A 23,898-nucleotide genomic window follows, 5' to 3' on the forward strand; every position below is an offset into this window, starting at 1 on the left:
AAACAGATCAAATGTTAGTGTCAACTGAAAACTACCGTACCTTTTATATATAAATAAATATAATTGCCATTTTACATTAGCAGTTTTATCTTTGACCTGAAGAGTGACCTTTCCATGTTGGCATGCAAGATATGAGTTTCTGTTTTATTAAGCATTTACATTAATGGCATGGCAGGATTAAATGAAGGTCACTTGTCACATATCTTCATGTAAGGATTTACGGGATAACTAAATGATAGGTAATTAGACCCAGAAAACTAAAACCAGACGGAGAAGTAAATAACCCTGTGCTGTGGAAAAGGAAGTGAAACAGTTCCGTATTTACTAAGGAAGGACTTGCATCTATGCATATTTACTCATGACAATCACTACTGTAAGTTCAAGAGTAAGCTGTAGTGAGTTCAAGTGAAGCCTCTGAAAGCTGCTCCTGCTATAACAAGAATGTCAAAGAAACCCGCAGGAGATGAATATCAGAAGGGAGCAAAGAGATGTGTGTATGTGCATATGTATACAAATGTGGGTGTGTGGGTCAACTGAGTTTTTTACCAGGGTGAAAGAAAGCATAATTTAACCACTACAACATGGTAACCAACAGTAGGCCTAGATGCTCTTGCTGTGTATAAACATATCAGACCTCAGTAGCTGCCATGGAATAAATCAACAGCAATATCTCTTGAGCAGCAAGAAGTTCTAACCACTGACCTTACAAGAAGTATCTATGAACATGATTAACATATAGCAAATGGAAATCACATTTCTCTAGAGCAGCCTTTATCAACCTGTGGGTCCCCAGATGTTGTTGAATTACAACTCTCATCACCCCTAGCTAGCAAGGCCAGAGCTCAGGGATGATGGGAGTTGTAGTCCAACAACATCTGGGAACCCACAGGTTGAGAATCGCTGCTCTAGAGCATGGTTTTCCAAACTTGGGTCTCCAGTTGTTTTTGGACTACAATTCCCATCATCCCTGGCCACTGGTCCCGCTAGCCAGTCCAACAACAGCTGGAGACCCAAGTTTGGGAAACCCTGCTCTAGAGATAACACATGGACTAATGTGCCAACTCTCCACTCTTAAGTCAAGGGGGAATTCCAATACTGGGGAAATTACATAAAGGCTCAGTTTGCACCTAACGCTAAGCACAATTGTGAATGTGAGAGCATGTAGGCTCTTGGGGAGGAAGCTGCAGGCACTTTGCTCCTCTCCTCCAGTCCTGCCACTGCTGTGAGCTAAATCATGCTTTGGCTTAGTGCACTGGCTTAGTGTACTCTCCTCCAGACAAACCATGAGCTGTAAATCAGCTCATGGTTTGTCAGGAGTGAGATAAAGAGTGAGCCTGGGTTTGGATGACACATGAAGCTAAATTATGGCTTAGCTTGCAGAAGTGGAGGTGGGTGCGAAAAAGGCCATACTGTTTCTCTCAGACTGATACTCAATCCATTCCTAGAACAATATGTAACATGTAGTTTGCCCTTAAGTAAGTCAATGGCATCTCAGCATTATCAGTTCCAATACTGAACATATGATGTATGAAGAAGTCTACTGAAGCAGATCTAGGCTCCATCTAATTCAGGCCATAGGTTTTCCATCCCTACAATAGCTTATCCACAGTTGCTCTCCAGCAACTGCTGTTCCGTGACATAATACCTCTGCAACTGTGGGCTCTATTTAGTTATAGCTACTGTGCTAGTCCTCCATGAATTTATCTAATTGGCTTGTAAAGTTGCTAAAGATAGGATCAAAAACAGACCTGTCGCAGAGGATGTGATAATAATTATAATTAAAATTATCATGTCTTGTGTGAAGAAGTCCTTCCTTTTGTCTGTCCTGAATCTAAGGTAAAGGTAAAGTTACCCCTGCACATATGGGCCACTTGTGTCCGACTCTGGGGTTGCGCGCCCATCTCGCTTAAGAGGCCGGGGGCCAGCGCTGTCCGAAGACACTTCCGGGTCACGTGGCCAGCATGACAAGCTGCATCTGGTGAGCCAGCGCAGCACACAGAAACGCCGTTTACCTTCCCACTAGTAAGCGGTCCCTATTTATCTACTTGCACCCGGGGGTGCTTTCGAACTGCTAGGTTGGCAGGCGCTGGGACCGAGCAACGGGAGTGCACCCTGCTGCGGGGATTCGAACCGCCGACCTGACGACCGGCAAGTCCTAGGCGCTGAGGTTTTACCCACAGCGCCACCCGCGTCCCAAATCTACTTCCAATGAATTTCAAGGGGCTACTACAAATTATATTAAAGTGTAAGGGGTGGGGGAGGCAGTCTATGCCCACTTTATCCATATCATGTATACCGGTACATATTTTTATTGAAATATTTACAAGCTACACTTCCTTAAAAATTCAGGGTGGTGCACACCATACAGATGTTACAATAAATACATTCACAAAATGTTAAAACAAGATTAATAATAATAATAATAATAATAATAATAATACATTACTCATATCCTGCCCATCTGACTGAGTTTCCCCAGCCACTCTGGGCGGCTCCCAACCAAGTATGAAAAATGCTTTGAAGGCCTGTCTAAATAACACTGTTTTTATGTGACATCTAAAAGAAAGCAGGGATGAAACCTGCTGAATCTCTACTGGAAGGAAGTTACAAAAATGCAGTCACAAAAAATAAGGTGGGTCCTGAAAATATACATTTCAGGTGTTAAAGGGCAGTGGCGAATCAACATTCCCATCAGCAAGTTGCAAGAGTGACTTGTCTACAGGTAGGGATTCTCTGTATATGTTGGGAAGTATATTCTGTTCTTTACCATTACATCATTTTTTCTAGGGCTGAACCATGACATCAGTAAGATGTTCCAGGGCAAGTTGAATGAAACCAGTCAGACAAATTCCCCCAGGGCACAATTTAAGGAATGGTGGTTGCATGGTGTCTCTAGCTTCACAAGATGTGTAGGAACCAACACCGTTTTCTGGAATCTTTGTCATTTCCTCAAAGTTTTATATGAGTCAGGACAAGCCTGGGTTCAGTTTTCCTATGCAAAGTACACCACTTGAGAAGAAGAAGAAGAAGAAGAAGAGGAGGAGGAGGAGGAGGAGGAATTTGGATTGATATCCCGCCTTTCACTTCCTTTAAGGAGTCTCAAAGCGGCTAACATTCTCCTTTCCCTTCCTCCCCCACAACAAACACTCTGTGAGGTGAGTGGGGCTGAGAGACTTCAAAGAAGTGTGACTGGTCCAAGGTCACCCAGCAGTTGCATGTGGAGGAGCGGAGACGTGAACCTGGTTCCCCAGATTACGAGACTACCGCTCTTAACCACTACACCACACTGGCTCTCAATAGATGTTTCCAGACATGTAGATACCGAAGTGCTTCAATATGATGTATTTTCCTGATAATTTTAATTATTTTAAAATGTTTTTAATTGCTTTGAACTGTTTTTAATTGGCAATTCTAATATTTCTTGTAAACCACATGCTACAATCAAGAGGTATATAAATTTTGTAAAATAAATAAATATTTGCAAAGCTGACAGAAACAATGATTTTATTATTATTATTATTACTATTATTACTATTACTTTGAGGAAGGAGTGGTTTCAGTTCCAAACTTGTCTATTTCAAGATGATCCTCAATAAGATAAAATATGTGGAACTGAGTGTCTGGTATTTCCAGCAGTAGGCGGGCGAGGAAAAAATTATTTCTGCTAAGAGAGAGAGAGATCTTGAACTATCTTGGGCAGCATAAGCCAGAGAAAACACTAATTGCTTTTACAATGATCTTGCAAATGCCGATAAAAGTAGAAACAGAGTTGGAAGGGAATCCAAAGGCCATCTAGTCCAACCCCTTGCAATGCAGGAAATTCAACTAAAGCATCCACGATAGATGGCCATCTAAACTCTGCTTTAAAACTTCCAAGGAAGAAGAGTCCACTACCTTCTGGTGGAGTCTGTTCCACTGTCAAAAAGTTATTCCTGTTGTTTAGTCAGAATCTCCTTTCTTGTAACTTGAAACCATTGATTCAGGTCCTACCCTGTGCAGGAGTAAACAAGCTTGCTCCATCTTCCATGTGACAACCCTTAAGATATTTGAAGGTGGCTATCATATCTCCCAGGGACGCAGGTGGCGCTGTGGGTTAAAGCCTCAGCGCCTAGGACTTGCCGATCGAAAGGTCGGCGGTTCGAATCCCTGCGGCAGGGTGCGCTCCCGCTGCTCGGTCCCAGCGCCTGCCAACCTAGCAGTTCGAAAGCACCTCAAAGTGCAAGTAGATAAATAGGGACCGCTTACCAGCGGGAAGGTAAACGGCATTTCCGTGTGCGGCTCTGGCTCGCCAGAGCAGGGATGTCACGCTGGCCACGTGACCCGGAAGTGTCTCCGGACAGCGCTGGCCCCTGGCCTCTTAAGTGAGATGGGCGCACAACCCCAGAGTCTGTCAAGACTGGCCCGTACGGGCAGGGGTACCTTTACCTTTATCATATCTCCCTCTCAGCCTGCTGTTTTCCAGGCTCAACATACCTGACTCACTCAACCATTCCTCATAAGGTTTGGTTTCCAGACCCTTGATCATTTTGGCTGCCCTTCTTTGCACATGTTCCAGCTTGACAATATCCTTCTTAAATTGTGGCACCCAGAACTGGACACAGTACTCCAGGTGTGGTCAGGAAAGGGCAGAATAGAGTGGTACTACGTATTACTTCCCTTGATCTGAATACTATACTTCTGTTGATGCTGCCTATAATAGCATTAGTGGTTTTTGGGTTTTTTTGCTGCTGCATCACACTATTGACTCATCTTAAGCTTGTGGTTCACTAAGACCCCTTTTCATATGTACTACTAGTAAACCAGGTATTAGTTTAAATGATTAGCTTAAAATGTTTTACTGGTTGCTAGCCCACATATTGATTCTTAACCATAAGAACCTAAGAGAAGTCCAAAGTGAACCAGACCAAGTGTTCATCATCTAGCCTGGCATCGTGGGTTGTATTCAACTAAGCCCTACTCAGAGCAGACCCACTGAAATTAATAAACCTGAGTCATGTTTATAAAGTTCAATGGGTCTACTCTGTGTGAGACTAGCATTAAACACCACTCACTGTTTCCTGCAGTGACCAACCTGATGATTCCACCAAGCAGCTCACAGAGAGGGCATGAAGGTAACAGATTTCTGCCCAACAGTGCCCTCTCCGTGCATACTGCTTCTGAATATGGCCATTCCATCACTTAACAAATAAAATATTTACATTTACATCCTGCCTGTCCTCCAGGGAGCCTGCATGAGACTTCCCCTCCATTTTCTTTTTCACAACAACCCTGTGCAGTAGGATAGGCTGAGAGGTCATTCAGTGAGCTTGCTGGCCAAGTGGGGATTCAAACTTGGGTCATCTCCACCCTAAGAAGTTACCTTTTACTGAACGGGACTATAGTTCATCCTAGTACTGTCTGCCCTGGCTGGCAGTGGCTTTCCAAGGATTCAGGCAGGAGGAGCCTCTCCCAGCCCTACCTGAAGGGACCAAGGATTGAACTTGGGCCCTTTCACATGCAAGGCAGATGGCTCCTTGGCCTAACACAACCTAACCACTACACCACACTGTCTAATGCCTGGCAACAGATCTCCATGTCATGCAGGGAACACCACAGCTAGAACAAAGTAAAACAACATCAACAACCCCCCCCCCCCCAGTTACTTTCCTATTTACAAAGACTTTCCTTCATAGCTACCTGGCGGTGACCAGACAATAGATTATTATTGTCGCACCCAAAAAGGCTCCCGGGCAGAACTGGGAGACACGGCCAAACTAGCAGCAACTTGCCTGGAGGACTTCAGCTCCCGCCACCCAGACGGCAAGTCAAGTCCCCCTCCCCGCCAAGTTGGGAAAGACTTCCTCCTGAAGTTGGTTAAAATAAAAGCAGGGCTCCAGGTTGCGCTTTTTAGAAAAACCAACGAACCCGCGCATTGGGAAACGCCTCCCCCCCGCGACGGCCAAACCTCCAAGCCACCCATTCCCCAACGTTTCCCGCGAAGGCTAAGTTTGTGACCCCCGCAGGCCGGTTGTGACCCCGAGAGCCCCTCGGCGAGGGGCGTTTCCGGGCGGGCGCGCAGCCATTCCTGCCCCCGCGCAACCTCCTCGCCGAGGTTCCCGGGCGTGGCGCGCGCTCCTGCGCTCCAGGAGCAGAAACCCTTCCGCCAAGCAGCCGCCAAGCCTGTTATTCGCCTGCGGGGCGACCTTTTCCCTCCCTATGCTTCGAAGTGCACAATAAAACTGGGAACGTTAAGCTCTCTCCACACGCACACAGACACCCCCCCCCTATATATTTCTCGGGCAAATCTGATCGTGGGGAAACTCCGGATGGGCTTCAGAACTCACCACGAGCAGCAAAATCCCAGGTCCGAGATGGCAAGCCATGGCGAGAGCTCTTTGCTGCTCCCCTCCGGCTCCGAATCCCAAAGCAGCAGAAGCAGCGGCCCGCCCGGAGAGGAAGAAGTCTCGGTGCCTTCTTCGCTGCGGGCGTCCAGCTATCCCTGCTCCTTCCCCCGGTGCTGGTGATAAGAAAATGGGGCCGGCCGCAGCTCCGGCAGGAAAGGCGAGCCGTCGAGGGGCGGAGTGTAGCGCTTTGGGAGGTTTCACCTGGAGGGTGCGCGGAGCTATCCCGCCCTCTGGCTCTGTGTGATACGGCCCTACCCGGTGCAGAGGCATTTGGCTCCGGAAGGCAGCCTTTCTCCAGAATCGTTCCCGCCTTTGATCTTTTCCGAGGGAGGGAGAAAGCGAGGAAAGGGGTGTTTTGTTCGCCCTTGGGTTCGCAGCCAGAGACCTTTCTGCATCCAGCAGAGCCTCACTCTGAGAAAACCCACGCAGCAATCTCTCATTACTCTCCCAAATTCCAGATCACCAACAAAAAGAAGATCTTAAGCTTAAGGCACTTTGATCTTTCCCAGAAACATCCTGACATCTCCTACCCACTCCTCGCCTTTAACCTTCCAGCCGGAGGAAGAGTTTTGAGGAATCCCGAAGCTTGTTTACTTCTTTGTGACTGTACTAGAGAACATGCAGGGTGTGAAGGAAAGAAGAAAGCAGAGAAATTGCTGTGAAATGGGTAACACTGGAGTGACTCTGGACCAGCCACACTCTCTCACCCAACCCTATCTCGCAGGGCTGCTGCGAGGATAAAATGAGATAAACCCTTTGCATGCTGCTAAGTGCTCATCTGAGGAAGTATGAGACACAATTTAAATTAATAGGAAATGAAAGAAAGAGGAAGAAAAGTGAATAGACTGGAGGAGGAGGAGCAGGGAAAGAAGGGTGTTCAAAAGATACAGATAAAGGACAAATGTGAGGAATATTGATGGATGGAAGGATGCTACTGTGCTTGATTATGCATGTCACATTTTTGTAACACATCAAGGGTACACTGATAATGTATAACATTGGTTAAATGTTCATCAAGTATTGTATAGCATGATCCTAACTGAATGGTTAGAAGGTGGCTGCAGTGCCACCTTCTGCCCATCTGCTGGGCCACAGGACTTCTGCCACAGAGAACAAACCAGCCATTTGTGCCTCTTGCAGGCTATCACAGTGGAAAAGCAAGTAAGGCTGCCAGAGTCCCCAACCAGAGACCCCTGATGCCTTACTTAGGCAGGTTTTGCCAGTAGCTTATAGTCAAGAGGTCTCCAAAGTTTACACAAATGTGCACAGCAAGTAATTACAATAGTAATATACACTACTATTTTCAATGCTTGCATCTGACTCTTGGTTCACTACCCCATGGAATCAAAACTGCAGGAGGCAAAGTTGAGATCAGTTAAATTATAAACTCTGAAGCTGTTGGAATAAAAGATTATCATTTTGTTACCACATAGTATGTACAACGAAGAACCCCGTGTGATCACTGAGTGTGTTTAGTCTCACAGCCATTGTCTGAATTGTGCAGGCTGTGATAAAGTTCTTTAACTTCATGGCTGATTCACCTTTATTCTGGCAGTTGAGCTTGACAGGTGCATGTCTGTAAACACAAAAGAAGTGCCGGGGACTGAGATCAGTGGTGTCTGTTCCTTGGTGTGTGTTCACTGTTAAGTTCCTGAGTGCTTGGAAATGAATGCCATTCCTTCATGTGTGCACTTAACCACCACAGCAAACTCTCCTTATAAGTGGCTGATGAATAATTTATGGGTTGGCCTCAGTCTCAGAGATTTGCAGGTGCGTAAATGACAAATGGGACAGAGTAGTGAACTCCCTCTCCTGGTCACCCACTAACCACCATTTAGTTGATGAAATCTTGTGTTTCAGACACGTAATTCTTCTTCACAAGTATTCAGCTGGATTGCTTCAGTAACATTCAAAGTTCTAGTTCATGGGTAGGCAAACTAAGGCCCAGGGGCCGAATCTGGCCCAACTGCCTTCTCAATCTGGCCTGTGGACAGTCCAGGAATCAGCATGTTTTTACATGAGTAGAATATGTCCTTTTATTTAAAATGCATCTCTGGGTTATTTGTGGGGCATAGGAATTCATTTATCCCCCCCCAATATAGTCCAGCCCCCCACAAGGTCTGAGGGACAGTGGACTGGCCCCCTGCTGAAAAAGTTTGCTGACCCCTGTTCTAGTTGGTTAGTGACTCTCTTCTCCTTGTTTTTATTCTGATTTGTTCTTATAACTATTGTACCTTGTTGTTATACTTGTTTTTATACTACTGGTCTATTACCATAATAAACTGATTGATTGATTGAATCTTAAATAAGTTTAATAGTAGTGAATTAGTGAACTTTAACAGGTTATTAAACTTAAAAGAGCATTTGTAAATAGCAAACTAAGGTAACTTTAGACAATTGGCTTACCAGGGCCCCACTCTTAAGATGGCCATGTGCATCACTTTGCTTATTTGAAAATGTAGCAAGCCGTGGATATGCCTGGTAAGTTTAAAGTGAAAAACTGCAAATGCGGATAGTGTTTCTTTTTCTTTTTTAAAGTCAGGGTTGACAAACCGTTTAGTAATGTTAGGAATGTAGGAACAGTGGCAACACATGGGATGGTGTGGCGGGGGGGGGGGGAGAGAAAAGAAAAATGTGTGTTACTTCTGAAGGCTGTGTATACACTATATAGTATAGTGTATACACTATATATCATTCTTTCCATCATTCTGGGCACTGTAGTTTGTTAAGGATTGCTGGGAATTATAACTCTGAGGGGAAAACTACACTACCCAGAATTGGGGGCTCCCCATACGGCCATTAAATCCATGTTCTACTTTTCCCACTGCCCCAAAGTCTTACCCTGAGGGCACCACTGATAGACTGGACTTAAAACTCAAGTTCAGATAGATTCGTGAAATGGGCCCTGCTTATTTCTGTTAACTATAATGCCCACCTTTTCTATCCTCTTGAATCTCATACCCTCCAACTTAGCATTAAAAAACTAGCACAAAAATCAAACCCACATCTTTTCACTCGCTTTCCCAAAAGATCCATTTGTATTGGCTGACTTCACCTGTCTCAGCAAGCCCAGGTTATAATTTAATATGGAGGAGCCTTTTTTGCATGGAGAACAATTTCTGCTTTCCACCTCAACTGCAAACATAATGGTGAAGTCATTTTCTTTTATGAATGCAGATTGCTGTGTTGTGACTGAATGCTTACAACAATCCTTATATTCTCAGTGAAACTTTTGCAGATCGTCATTCACAAATGCCACACCCGTCTCTAGCTGAGTAAGCCAAAGAAATGGCATTTGCCATCACGTAGATATGATTACTGGTAACTCCTTCTCAGGGAGCTTGGGAAAAAGACCAGGGCATATCTTAGACTGACTCACCTAGTATCTGATTCTGATGACTCTGAAAGGGGAAAAAACATCGAGTTTAAAGTTCTAATCTAGGGCTACATACGCACCAACCCTTTATATTCAGAGCACATCATTTCCCTCAAAGAATTGTGGGCCCTGTAGTTTGTTAAGGGTTGCTGGAATTGTAACTCTGTGAGTGATGAACTGCAGGACCCAGAATTCTTTGAGGGAAAAGGATGTGCCTTGAATTGTGTATTCCCAATTTGAGCTTCTAGCTCTCTCGTTTATTATTCTATGATTATTTTATCCTGTTTCTAGCTTCCTTGTGTTTATTATATTCAGTGCTATTTTTCTAGAAAAAAGTGCCAGAACTCACCATGAACGCCTCCCTTGTTCTCTTATACAGTGGTACCTCGGGTTACATATGCTTCAGGTTACATACACTTCAGGTTACAGACTCCATTAACCCAGAAATAGTGCTTCAGGTTAAGAACTTTGCTTCAGGATGAGAACAGAAATTGTGCTCCGGCGGTGCGGTGGCAGCAGGAGGCCTCATTAGCTAAAGTGGTGCTTCAGGTTAAGAACAGTATCAGGTTAAGTACAGACCTCCAGAACGAATTAAGTTCTTAACCCGAGGTACCACTGTAATGACAATGGCACCCACCTGAGAGATGCTGGAACTGAATTCCGGCGAGTTCCGGCTGAAAAAAGACCTGATTATATTGCTTTACTATTTATGGTGGGTAGGGGTTAAAGGTTGAAAAGGCGTACATAAATGCCTATGTAAACAAAGTCTACAAAAACCTGAAATCTGTTACTCCATAATTGTCTGGATGTGGTATGTTAAAGTGGAGATCCAAAGTTTGCTGCATATTGCTATTAAGATGTAAATATTGACTACAGCCAGTCAGGTTTTTTTTGAACATCTAAAGACTCAGATAATAGATTTTGTACTTCAAAGAAAAGATATGATAAAACACCTTCTCCACCCCTGGTATTTCTCAAACATGGAAAAATATACCGGTATATAAAATAAGGTAGGCTGCAGAACAGTGTCTGTAACAACTTCCCCTTCAAAAAAGTTTTGTGTGGACCTTTTAAAAATATATATATACATTTTATTGAGTTTTCCTTTTTTACATTTCAAATTAAACATTTTGCAAACTTTAAAATATCCAGTGACTTCCCATTCTTCTCCTTCCATGGTTCATATTACATATCATGCTTTCCTGCATATTTTACTCTAACCATGCATATCAATTTTCCACTTTTACATCAATCAAATATTATTCACTCTGTTGAATTTATCTTAATGCTGCCTGCGTTTTCAGCTGTGTACAATTATTTTCCATATATTCAATAAATATTTTCCACTCTTCTTTAAATATACATTCTTCTTGCTCTCTTATTCTGTGTGTTAAACCTGCAAGATCTGCATATTCTAACATCTTAAGTTGCCAGTCCTCTTTACAAGGGACCTCGCTCACTTTCCATTTTGGGGCTAACAAAACACAGGCCGCTGTTGTTGCATAGATAAATAATTTTTTCTGGCACCTGGAAATTTCTGTCTGAGTTATTCCCAACAAAAAGGACTCTAGTTTTTTAGGGAAGGTAAATTTAAACTTTTTTTCAACTCATTATAAATCATTTTCCAATATTCTTTCACCTTTCTACATGTCCACCATGTGTGGACCTTTCCCAGTTTCGTTGACTGCTAAAACTTATTTTTCTTTCAATCAGTTTCCACAGGAATTGGTACATGCTGCTTAAGCTGCCTGTTTACCAATCAAACATTATCTACTACAGTGGTACCTTGGGTTACATACGCTTCAGGTTACATACGCTTCAAGTTACAGACTCCGCTAACCCAGAAATAGTACCTCGGGTTAAGAACTTTGCTTCAGGATGAGAACAGAAATCGTGCTGCGGCTGTGCAGCGGCAGCAGGAGGCCCCATTAGCTAAAGTGGTGCTTCAGGTGAAGAACAGTTTTAGGTTAAGAACGAACCTTTGGAACGAATTAAGTACTTATCCCAAGGTACCACTGTATTGCTGACATGCTGCGTTAGGAACATGTTGGGTGTTGCGCTTTTGGGTGTAGGGATGTATGCATATCCCCATCCACCCTGTGACGTGATCTATACATGTGTCCTATTGTTCTACTAACACTGACATCACTGGCTTGCAAAAGAGATCATACTCATTAGGATTAGCATATATTGCTCCATCGAGATCCTCAGGCCAATTGAAATTCATGGCATATGCAACTCCATTACATCATGTTAGCCCTGCTCCCACCTTTCTTAATCCCTTTTAATTCATCATTGAACTCATTGCCTTTCCTTTCTGGAAGTTACCCTGGAAGTTGCCCAAGCAAAATTGCCCTCAGTCCATACCTCAGTTTAGCCCTGCGCAGATATGTTCTATGTGTGCTACCTTTCAACATAGTGTGCTTGTGTGTGTGTGGGTATGTGTCCGCATCAGAGTTTACCTGCTGGTCCCAAGTGCCACAATGCCTCACCTGTACATGGTCCTCATAGGGATATATGTACATACACCCTGATGCTCCATTTAAAGGGGTCTTGGGGTCCAGAAACCAAGCATGCTGCAGATAGACCATAGAGCTTCCAGCAGCAGCCTTAGGTTGGCCAATTCAGTAGATCAGTGTCTTGGGGAGGCCACATTCCTTGGCACATCCCTGAAAAGGTTTCAGCCCTCTGGCAAGTGACTGAAACGGATACATAACCAATGCCTGAACCAAAAATTCTACCTACACCTGTAATCAATAAAGTTGTGGCCATTTTTAATCCAAATCGTTGTCTGTTAAATGTTATTCTATCACACCTCACTTGGGTCATTTGCTGGGTGGAGTGGCACTGCTACTGGGACTACGACTGTCCCTCCCCCTCCCTTTTTTGACACTCCTCCCTTGCACTCAAGGCTGGGCTTAGCATGTTGTCTGTAAGCTGTGTGTGCAGTACAGTAGTACCTCAGTTTTCGAACAGCTTAGTTCTCGAACTACTTGGAACCCGAATACTTCAAACCCAGAAATGAGTGTTCCGGTTTCCGAACATTTTTCGGAAGCCGAACGTGCTCCGATTTGCATGCACACTTCTGTTTTGAGCGAGCGGCTTGGCCCCAGCAGTGACTGCTGCTGCTGCTTCCTTCCCTTCCCTCTGCTGGCAAGCACCTCTTTCCTAGGTACAAATTGGAGTTAAGCGGCTCCTCGGAATGTAAGTGACTCCAGAGTAGGGAGACTTGGAAGTTGGCGGCTCTCCCTCAGGGCGCAGAGAGGGGAGGTGTTTTTTTTTTGGGGGGGGAGCGTGTGGTGGGGGAACTATGCTGGGCTTCTCCTTCCCTCCTGTCCCAAGCCCGACCCCAAGGGAGGTCCAGGCGAGGCAGTGCGGACGCCGCATTCCGAGCAGGGGATAGGGCGCTCGTACTGCGAGCAGGCTCCAGCCCACCCAGCTCAGCGTTTGGGGGCTAGGAGCGCAGCCGCCTCCTCCTCTCCACGTTCTGGTGCTGCTGTCGCATCCCGGTGCCGCCGTGCCCGGGACTGGGCAGATCATGATGCCGGAAAACATGCAGGAGAGAGGAGGGGGGTTGGTTTGGGCGCGGGGAGAAAACTTTTGCCTCACTCCCCCCCTTAAACTGCCCCCTCCCGCCCGATCCAGTTAGCCACCTCCTTCCCCACGCGCTCCTCGTTCCTCCAGTTTGAGTGTTTCCACCCCTCCACTTAAATCCCCCCCTCTCGTCTGGTCCCTCCAATGGCAAGACTGGTAGATCACTGCCAGTTTCTGATACTGGGTAGTACAGGTAGATTGCATGGTTTATTGCTTTCATTTTATGGATCAATGGTCTCATTAGATAGTAAAATTCATGTTGAGTTGCTGTTTTGGGGGTTGTTTTTAATTGTCTGGAATGGATTAATTCATTTTGCCTTACTTTCTATGGGAAAGTGCACCTTGGTTTTGGAATGCTTTGGTTTTGGAACAGACTTCTGGAACGGATTAAGTATGAGAACCAAGGTACCACTGTATGTCTTATCTCACTTTGTAATTTCTTTCAACACCCTTTCCCTTTAGAGTATGAATACCTTTTCCACCCCCTTCTTTGTCTTCCAGCCATTTTTGCTCTTCACCCAAGGAGTGCGGGTTAAACCAAAGAGCCTAGGACTTGCCGATCAGAAGGTTCGAATCCCCGCAACTCCCATTGCTCGGTCCCAGCTCCTGCCCACCTAGCAGTTCGAAAGCACTTCAGAGTGCAAGTAGATAAATAGGTACCGCTCCTGTGGGAAGGTAAACAGCGTTTCCGTGCGCTGCTCTGGTTCGCCAGACACGGCTTAGTCATGCTGGCCACATGACCCGGAAGCTGTACACCGGCTCCCTCGGCTGGTAAAGCAAGATGAACCTCAGTCGGTCACAACTGGACCTAATGGTCAGGGGTCCCTTTACCTTTCAGGAGCTATTGGTGCTGGCATTGGCCTGACCGAAGATGTATGACATACATATATGGGGCAGGGCAGGCAAGTGAGAATATGGTACTGTGGCCCACCTGCAAGTGGCCCAAGGTCCAATGTTTAAAAAACATTAGGGTTGCAGCACAAGTATCTCTATAGACTACAAATCACTTCCATCAGTAAAGAAATCAAACAAGTTTGGCCAGAAGTTTTTATTAAACCGAATATTATTTTACATCTTCAAATATAAGCTTGTTTGCCAGTTTATTGTAACCACAGAGCTTCAGTAGTTTACTCACAAACAAAGCAATTCTTAAAAAAACAAAACAAAACCCAATCACAGCAGAAAACAGCAATAGGGGTTATTACTAACAAGTGCTTTAGGTACTCGAAGGGCAATGTTATTGCTAGTTGATAAGTGAAAAAGCAAGTGTTAAAGCCTATGTTTGCCAAGTATTAAACAGTTCATTTCTAAGGCGTATCAGTGCATCGTACTATAGACAGACAAAAACAAACCAACAAACCCTTTTTTCATTAAAAAAAGGTTTTGTATTAGGATTATTTTTATTCCCAGACAGTAGTTTCAATAAACATGAAGAGAAGAGTGAAAAGTGACTGTGCTAATTACAGCCATGCAATTCTAGGGTACTAATATTTCAGACCAGCTTAAAATATATTGTGTAAGGAAGTACGTTTTTAAAAATAAAAACACCTATGTGCTGATGTCTATTATCAAATGAGTGCATGTTTCTTACTTTAGAGAAGCTTATTTGTTACTGGCAGTCCTTGTTGTTAACACACAAAAGAGAAAGAGTTGCCTTGAAGTTTAGCTTCTTCGGGGCTTCCTCATGTGTACAATTGTGGGTTGAATGAAGACTGCTCAGCAGCAATGGTTATTTACATTTATAAGTAACCATAACCAAATCAAAATTAATAGCCAACTAAATATTTTAAATACAACATAATTATTCGGACAGAATGGAACTATCTTGTACAATTGAAATATGCCAAAATGGTGACTGTCTCTGATTGTGGGCATAACTGCACTCACAATGACCATATATTTGCTCCTACAAGGAATTATTGAGTCAGTTTTGTGCCATAGAGCTCTAATAGTGAATTCTCAGGCCACCTACTCAGCTATAATTCCCAGGATTCTTTGGGTGAAACCATAATAGTTAAACTGGTCTAAAATATATAGTGAACATTTGCCCTTGTAAGTGCTGAAAGCTACTGAAACTGAATAGATCCAAAGAAATACAAAGAGAAACTAAGTTCTGTTTCTGATGTTTTAAAAAACTGTGTTGAGAAGTAGCCAGTAAATGGTTGAAGTGGAATGGCTTTGTAACACAAGGAAAGTCAAATATAAGGACCAAATAATGTTGCAGGAGCTTCATTAGAAATGGATCCTGTATTGACATGACAGTGGTGGTTAATGAGGTTAATCCAAGGCATCATTATTGCTAATTGGAAACTTTTCATTTTCTGGCTGTTCCACTACACACATTTATAAAACAACAGAAGGAAACGAAACACTGGGAGCACCTTTAAGCAGCCATAAAAACCAAGGTCCTTAAATTTCTTTAGATGTCTACCAAATATAATCAAGGCACTTCCAAGGTAAAGAGAACAGAGTATTATAATCTGAAGGGGGGGTGGAACAATCATTGAAAAGAACAAATATATTTACATTACAGAGCATGTTGTCGATGCTGCAGTTACTTTCAGCTTACATATGGTAAATAACTAAGCATGTGAGCCAGAACCCAAAGAACTTTTCTAGGGCCTTTGCATGCCCAGTGAAGCACCCTATGACATATCTCCAATAAACATGTAACTGTCAGTCGAACCAACAGATGTGCCTTTACCTTCATGATCATATATAAAGTGTTAGTTTGTGATAAAGCATAGGGATATGATGACGAAAGAAAGAAAAGCCCAATATTCTTCTGGGTGCATGCAAGCAGGTTCCCTTTGGTGTTCCTGAAGAAGCTCTTTGGATCCTGGCCAATATAGTCTATATTTTCAGTATTTTATTGACTCAGCTTTGTGTGCATTTAAGCTTCCATGAAAGCAATAAACAACATAGAAAAGATTTGGGTAGCAGTGCAATCTTATGCTTGTTCCACAAGTAATCCATGATTCAGTGTGGGAACTTACTCCATGGCAGGCATAGGATTTCAGTTTTAGGGTTTTGCAGCAGCTTTAAAAAGTTAATAGCAAATATTTAGCTGGAGATGTTAAGCTTTTGTCAAAATACAGATTTATCAGAGCAAGTTTCTTCAGAGAGAAACCATTCAATAATCAAATTTGCTTTCGAGATATGATACAACAGGCTCGTTTAGTCGTACCTGTGCTCTTGGCTTGTTATCATTTTTCCCCAAGTATGTGGTTCCTTCTGCCAGTATGCCATGCAATTTAAGCTCTATAGGAAACTAAGTAGAGGGATGGTAATGTATACTGTCAGAAAGGTAACTGCTTCATGACCAGAGTGGTTCCTGTAGCTGGCCAGGAAGAGTTTGTATTCATCATATACAAAGTCATAAAGAGTGGCTGATATGTTCTGAGAACTGATGGCATTCAATGGGGTCTTAAACATGCATCATTCATCAATACTGCAATGACCTGTAATAATTTTGCTTAAACCAGATACAACCTGGAATCCTCTGCTGCTAGGGCTGTGTGTTGTCCTTAAAAGAGCTCATAAGAGCCTACCATTCTGACTGTGATATCACACAGAATTTCAGTCTGCCATACGAAAGTTGATGTATTTTGTTTCTTTCCTCTTTCCCTCACTTTGTTACCTAGCGCCTTCATGTTTGCCAGCTAGAGAATTGAACTGTGCATTACATCTGAAGTTACTACTTGGAAGAGATTCTATGCAAGCACTATGAAATACACCAAGCAGTTCCAAAACTGAGTGAAACAGTCCGGCCAGTGTTCCTAAGGGAGCTGTTCCTAAAAGTCACCTTGAGCACAATTCCATTTCCTTTCCAGGCTGGTAAAAACAATTGAATAATGTGGCGAGCAAACACAGGGTGTTTTTTAGCAAATGACATTAAGAAGGCACCACGATGGACCCACAATGCTCTCCAACACCAATGATGTATTAAAAGTCTGTGCCATTGGCTCCTGTATTATATTCACTGCCATTTGTGGATGGGGGGCGGGCAGGGTGCTAGAGTGGTCCTATATTGACAGTGATTCTGCATTTCCTTTTTGGTCTGCATAGCTTTAAGAAGTTTTCAGGCAAGTCTCTCTCTCCCCCCCCATGTGATTTGCTATGTATAAATAATAACATTGTTCAGTGGCAAATCTCTTTCTTAAAAAAAGGGGAGTTTTGCAGCAATATGTAATTGCAAGAGGCTTTATTGATTTGAATACTGAATAGTGCTGTATTTTGTCACTCGCCTTCGACTCGTACCAGGAGAAGCGGATCCTATTGTTTGGCTAAGGAGATTATCGGGACTCAGCATTTGACCTGTGATGCCACTCATGCTGCCAACGCCGCCACTCATTCCTGCCCCTGAAACTACTCTTTCAGTAACAACCACATTGCGTCCACCTGATAACTCAGAAGGGATGCTACTCATGCCACCAATGCCTCCACTCATTCCTGCCCCTGACACTACCCTTTCAGTAACAACCACATTGCGTCCACCTGATAACTCAGAAGGAATGCTCAAATTGCCCTGCATGCCTGCAACAGGTCGAATCACTCTTTCCGTCACCACTACATTTGACCCCTCAGACAGGTCAGGAATACTCATGGAAGGGGGTATCCTTGCATTTGGAGCAATCACCCTTTCTGTGACCACCACATTGGACCCATCTGGTAGCTCTGGAATATCTATCATGCCATGCAAATCAGTGACCGCACCAGGAGCAAGCACCCTTTCTGTTACCACAACATTTGATCCACACAGAGGATCGACATTCATTGTAGGAGGTTTCATTGTTGGCCCCGTTGTATACGTCTCAGTCACCACTACATTGCCTTGGAGCATAGGATCAGGCCTTGGAGGCTGTACAGCAGAAGTAGTTGTGTAGGTATTTTCAGTAACAACCGTTGTGCTGCCAACAGGAGGAGGTGGAGTCATAGTTGAAGATGTATTAACAACGATGGTAGTTCCAGGCGGTGGCAGGCTTATATCGAGATCAGGATTGGGCAAAGATGGCCAATTTGAGTCAGTATCTGGGAATGACTCAATTTGCACACCCAGGCAGATTTCTGCCAAGGTCTTAAACTTAGGTCCCAGTGTATCTAGATAGGTGTCATCCAGATCATCACCAATAAAACTGCAACAGCCAATGGAACCAACAGGAGAGCCTATACCCTCATGATCATATATCAGGAGACAGTCATTTGCAGGTCTGCCTTCGTCTTCGTCAGCATAGGCAAACGCTTTCTAAAAATGAAGAAAGGGGAAGACAGAATTGAAGTCCTTGCTTTCTTGTGATCAACATGGAGAAGAAAATAAATCTATTAGTAAGAGATGCAATGCACTGCTACTGAGCACCAGACAGAATATCAGTGGTTAAAAAATGTGCAATTGGAGTGATTAGATTTGTTCAGATAAATTCCTTCTGCTGTTAGCCAAAGGTCAGGCATGCAGAGTTTATGTTGAGGGCAGAAGGAGAAATTGATGTGCCTAGGAAATGATGTGGCAGGGGCAGATGTGGTCAGATACAACCAGCAAGTATAACTTCTCTGCACCCAGAAATACACTTGGTGCAAAGCAACCTAAAGTCACCACCTTTCCCTACCACCCCTCCAATTTGCTAAAGCAACTGCATTCAGCAACTTGGATAAAAGCAGTTTGGACTTCTCTGACCCTGAACATAGTCCTGTTTACCTGGGACTGAAATTTGCCCTACATATACTGGCAAGGACAGTTGCATAAGGACTTGTCCCAAACTGGCACATTTAGTAAACTGCCTGCGTTGAAAGAGATGAACATGGGTTACCTCTGAAAAATAGCTGTCCAAGAAAGCCATATTCACGCCACTCTCTCTGTATTCTTTTATGGTCCCTCCATATGCTTCTTTTCTTCCTGTTGTTCCATAGCCTGTAGTAGTTCCATAATCAACATTCGTTCCATAGCCTTTAACTGCTCCGAGTCCGATTGTTTCTTCAACTCCTGTACTCACTCCACCTTTATACTTAGTTGCATAGATATCTGAAAATTATAAACAACAACAACCCCATATTAGTTTTGCATGATGCTTTCGGAGGAACAGTGGTAATTTATGTAGCCCCCAAACATCCTGGCCTAGTAGCCAATGCGGAGATGAATTCAAGCCACTTTAAACCCCATTAATATGGGCTAGCAGTAGTGGCTGGTGTCCCTTGGGTCTGGTTAGGCAAAAGGTACTGTATTTTTCCATCTATAAGACACCCCCATGTATAAGATGCCCCCTATTTTGGGGGACTCAGATTTAAGAAAATGGGGGAAGATGTATCCGTGTATAAGATGCCCCCTAATTTTTGACATTATTTTTAAGGAAAAAAACCTAGTCTTATACATGGAAAAATACGGTAGGTAATGCTAGAGGTAATGACAGACTGAGCCAGCTAATTCTAATTTTGCACCCATCCTCTTTGTTTCTGAGTTCTACAAGGGCAATCTTGAGACTGAAGAGGAGGAAGCTGACAGCCAGTGCCACCATCAAGAAAGCTGGCAGAGTGGGGCTGGTTGAGGGCAGATTGAAGTTGTTGGAGCAGTGCATCATAATAGGCCAACTGCTACTAGTGCTCATATACAGTGGTACTTCAGTTTACGAACAGCCCAGTTAATGAACTCTTTGGTATATGAACTCCGCAAACCGGAAGTAGGTGTTTCGGTTAGCGAACTTTACCCTGGTCTACGAATGGAAGCTGAATGGTAGAAGGGCACTGGGGGTGGGAGGCCTCATTAGGGAAAGCGCACCTCAGTTTAAGAACGGTTTTGGTTTAAGAATGGACTTCCAGAACGGATTAAGTTTGTAAACCAAGGTACCACTGTATAGGTGTTTCCTCCCCCCTCCCCCTCCTCTTCTTCTTCTACTTCTTCTTCTGTGAAAGAGCAGCTTATCTGTATGGATGAATGCCATATGCACAAAGGAACATCTGTTGATCTCTGGATTTCAATGGTATGGACTTCAGTTAACGTTGGAGGTGCTAACAAGATCTAAACCAAGGTTTCCCAAACTTGGGTCTCCAGCTGTTTTCGGGCTACAAAAACAGCTGGAGACCCAAGTCTGGGAAACCCTGATCTAAACTATAGTAGGTGAACACAGTCTGTGGAGCTGGATTATGCTTCTGAAGCTGCCCTGTATCTCCAAGCCTTTTGTATTATCCTTCCATATATCCACTGGAAGGAATAAATATGAAAAGTATTATTTACCAAACTTACAATGTCTGTTTAGCCTTACCTGAGGAGTCACCATAGTCGCCCATGCCTGTATTTGCTACTTGCCCGCAAATATTTGAAACATCCTAAAAGAAGTGAGTAAAAATAAATTTTAAAAAGCTAGTTTAAATATTGATTTTTTAAAAGAGATGTAAATACAAGGTTTTTGGCTTGATTCAGAGGACCACAAGCATAATGGGAAACTAGACAGGCATTAGAAGCAGATGTTGGGTTGGAGTGGGAGCATTTACCTAACCTCCCGACAGCAGAGCTGCTGCTCACAGGGAGTGACGGTGGGACAAGGCAGTGGAGGGGGAGCCAATTTGCATAAGGCTGACCCTGCTGCCTGGCCCCTCCCCCTCCGCAGCAGCAACCCACCTACCAGGAGGTCAGGTAAGTGATGGGATTACACTTCTTCTGAAGGAGTGGGTATGCAACTGTGGAGTACTTTTGGATCTGCTGCTGTCACTTGTGGCTCAGGTGGCCTTGGTGGCACAGAGTACCTTCCATCTGCTTCAGCTGCATCCCTACCTAGACAAGGATAGCCTAACATTAGTTGTCTATGCTCTGTTGACCTCCAGGTTAGATTACTGCAGCATGTTATGCATAGGGCTGCCTCTGAAGACAATTTGGAAAGATCAGCTGGTGCAGAATTCGGAGGCCAGGTTGCTCACTGGGGCAAGACGGCTTGAGCATATAATGCCAATCCTGGCTCAACTGCACCGGCGGCCAATTAGTTTCTGGGCCCAATTCAAAGTGCTGCTTTTGATTTATAAAGCCTTAAAAAGCTCAGGACCACGCTACCTCAAAAACTGCCTCTCCCCATATGAAGTGAGCTGGACCCTGTGATCACCATCTGAGGCCCTTCTTAGTGTGCCTCCTCTCTGAGAGGGCTGCAACATGAGAACGGGCTTTTTCTGTGGTCACTCCCCCTTAGTGGGATGCTTTCCCCAGGGAAGTTCACCTGGGCTTTGGTTACATATCTCTAGGTGCTAGATAAAAACACTCCTCTGAGACATTTGGCTAATTAAAAAATCTATGGCCTTTTAAACTGGGGGTGGATGGGGGGAGAATTATTTTTGCTTGTTATTATGGTATGTATTTTTGTGTTTTTATATTGTAAACCACCCTGTGATCTTCAGATGACGGTATAGAAATTTTAATGATGGTGATGATGATGGTGATACTGCACCAACCTCCCTGCTGCCTTGCTCCTCCCTCCCAGTAAACAACAGTGGCCCACCTGTCAGGAAGCTAGCACAGCAGTTCCACCCCACCTGGTGAGCTGCTTCTGCCTGGGAGACTTGCCTCAGCTGATCCTAGCAGTTGGGCAGATCAATATGGAGGAAAATAGTCAACCAAGTAATATGTTGTTTTGCTATGCTTATTTTGGTTGCTTTTATATTACTTGGGAGTCGGCTCGGAGTGAAAACACTGAAGAGTGGAATATAAATGTTGAAATGGAATAGATGGGACAGACAATAATGGTTGTGCTGGGAAGTCTGACAGGTCCATCATTGTGTTAGAGGCTTCATATTGATAATGGGATAGAGCCTGTAAAGCTTTCTGCAAAGTTATGAACCAACCCGGTCTTCAGGCTGTGCTCCTTCAATTCCCCATGAATGAATAGCTCCTTCTGAACATTCAGGCACAGGCTCAAATCCAGCCCCAACTCCACCAGTAGGACCAGATCCACAATAGCCGCAACAGTCACTCTGTGACATCAGAATTGGAACCACTAATAGAAGAGGTAAAAGAAATTGATGCCGTTTTTAAGTATTATGGCATATATTTGTCTTCAAATATGAATACACAACTTAATTTCAAGAAATGATAAGTTCTGAGACCCAAGAGTAATTTTGAATTAGACAGAACCAAGAACCCATTGATTTCTAACGACTTTTATGTTTCTTTCTTTCTTTTTTTATTTACTTTTCTATTATTTCTTGTCGACAGCACATACTATGTTACAATCATGCACAAAATAATAAGAAAGATAACAGAATACTTATAAAACATGAATTACAATAATAATAACAACTTATCTATATTCATCCAAATTACTATATATCTTTACTTTTACTTCCCTTCCACTCTTTCCATGGTTTACTATTTACTGTCCTTTTAACTGTGTTTTCTTACTGTTCTAAATTATTTTCTCTTACCATCTTTATTTCTTAATCTATTTGTTTAACCACTTTTATGTTTCAATGATGAGCATTACGAACACCACATTATTTCTATTTATCCTTCTTTACACAAACAGGCATGGCTGAGACAGCATCAGGTGCCAGGATATAAATCTGATTCAAGTAGACCAGTCAGCCCACTGGTGCTGGGATCCAATTTAACACCATTCCCATTGCTGATACAGCAGCTGCCCTGACAGCTACATAAGCAGGAGCAGCACTCCTATGGCAACTGATGCATCTCTGGATCTGCTCTGCAGGTGCAGTTGGGAAGAGCCATAGCTGAGTGGTAAAGCATCTACTTTGCATGCAGAAGGTCCCAGGTTCAATCCCCAAGATTCCCAATCCCCAATCAATCTCCAGGCAGGGCTGGGGGAAACTGCTGCCTAACACCCCAGAAATGCTACTGTCAGTCAGTGTTGAGACAATACCGAGCTAGATGGAGCACTGGTCTGAATCAGCACAAGGCTACTTCCTATATTTTCATTGTTGCACCCAGAATTATCTGTTTGATGAGGCATCTTAAGGCTTTTTGGAAACAAGTAAGACAGCTATTTGGCCATTGACTCTGCTTAAAGGTAAAGGTAAAGGGACCCCTGACCATTAGGTCCAGTCGCGGATGACTCTGGGGTTGTGGCACTCATCTCGCTCTATTGGCCGAGGGAGCTGGCGTAGAGCTTCCGGGTCATGTGGCCAGCATGACTAAGCCACTTCTGGTGAATCAGAGCAGCGCACGGAAATGCCGTTTACCTTCCCACTGGAGCGGTACCTATTTATCTACTTGCACTTCATGCTTTTGAACTGCTAGCTTGACAGGAGCAGGGGCCGAGCAATGGGAGCTCATCCCGTCGCGGGGATTCGAACCGCCAACCTTCTGATTGGCAAGCCCTAGGCTCTGTGGTTTAACTCACAGCACCACCCGCGTCCCTCTGCTTAGCCTTGTGCATTCAGCTATGGTAGCACACATTTCTGTGTTAAATGCAGCACTTGATGCTTCCTTCAAGGCTAGGCTGTGATTTTAATGTGTGTGAACATAAACATATAGTTAATGGGACTCCAAAATCTTCAACTCTCCTTTTGTCAAAACTCCTCATTTCATGGGAAAGTGCACAGAGCAGCTTTCATTAA

General features: G+C 43.8%; 1 protein-coding gene across 1 annotated transcript in view; it reads right to left on the reverse strand.

The window, feature by feature from the left end:
* Positions 1–23,898, reverse strand: part of LOC310849400 (uncharacterized protein) — a 73,601-nt gene that overhangs the window by 24,253 nt on the left and 25,450 nt on the right. Inside the window, exons 13-18 of the mRNA XM_083749560.1 lie at positions 22,168–22,319; positions 20,604–20,667; positions 19,158–19,369; positions 17,561–18,598; positions 16,541–16,624; positions 6,324–6,827 (exon numbers count right to left, since the gene is read on the reverse strand). Of these exons, the coding sequence (XP_083605686.1) occupies positions 6,324–6,827; positions 16,541–16,624; positions 17,561–18,598; positions 19,158–19,369; positions 20,604–20,667; positions 22,168–22,319 (2,054 nt within the window). The remainder of the gene's footprint in view (positions 1–6,323; positions 6,828–16,540; positions 16,625–17,560; positions 18,599–19,157; positions 19,370–20,603; positions 20,668–22,167; positions 22,320–23,898) is intronic.

The sequence above is a fragment of the Podarcis gaigeae genome, assembly GCF_964106915.1.
Source record: "Podarcis gaigeae genome assembly, chromosome: 7".
NCBI classification, from domain to species: domain Eukaryota; kingdom Metazoa; phylum Chordata; class Lepidosauria; order Squamata; family Lacertidae; genus Podarcis; species Podarcis gaigeae.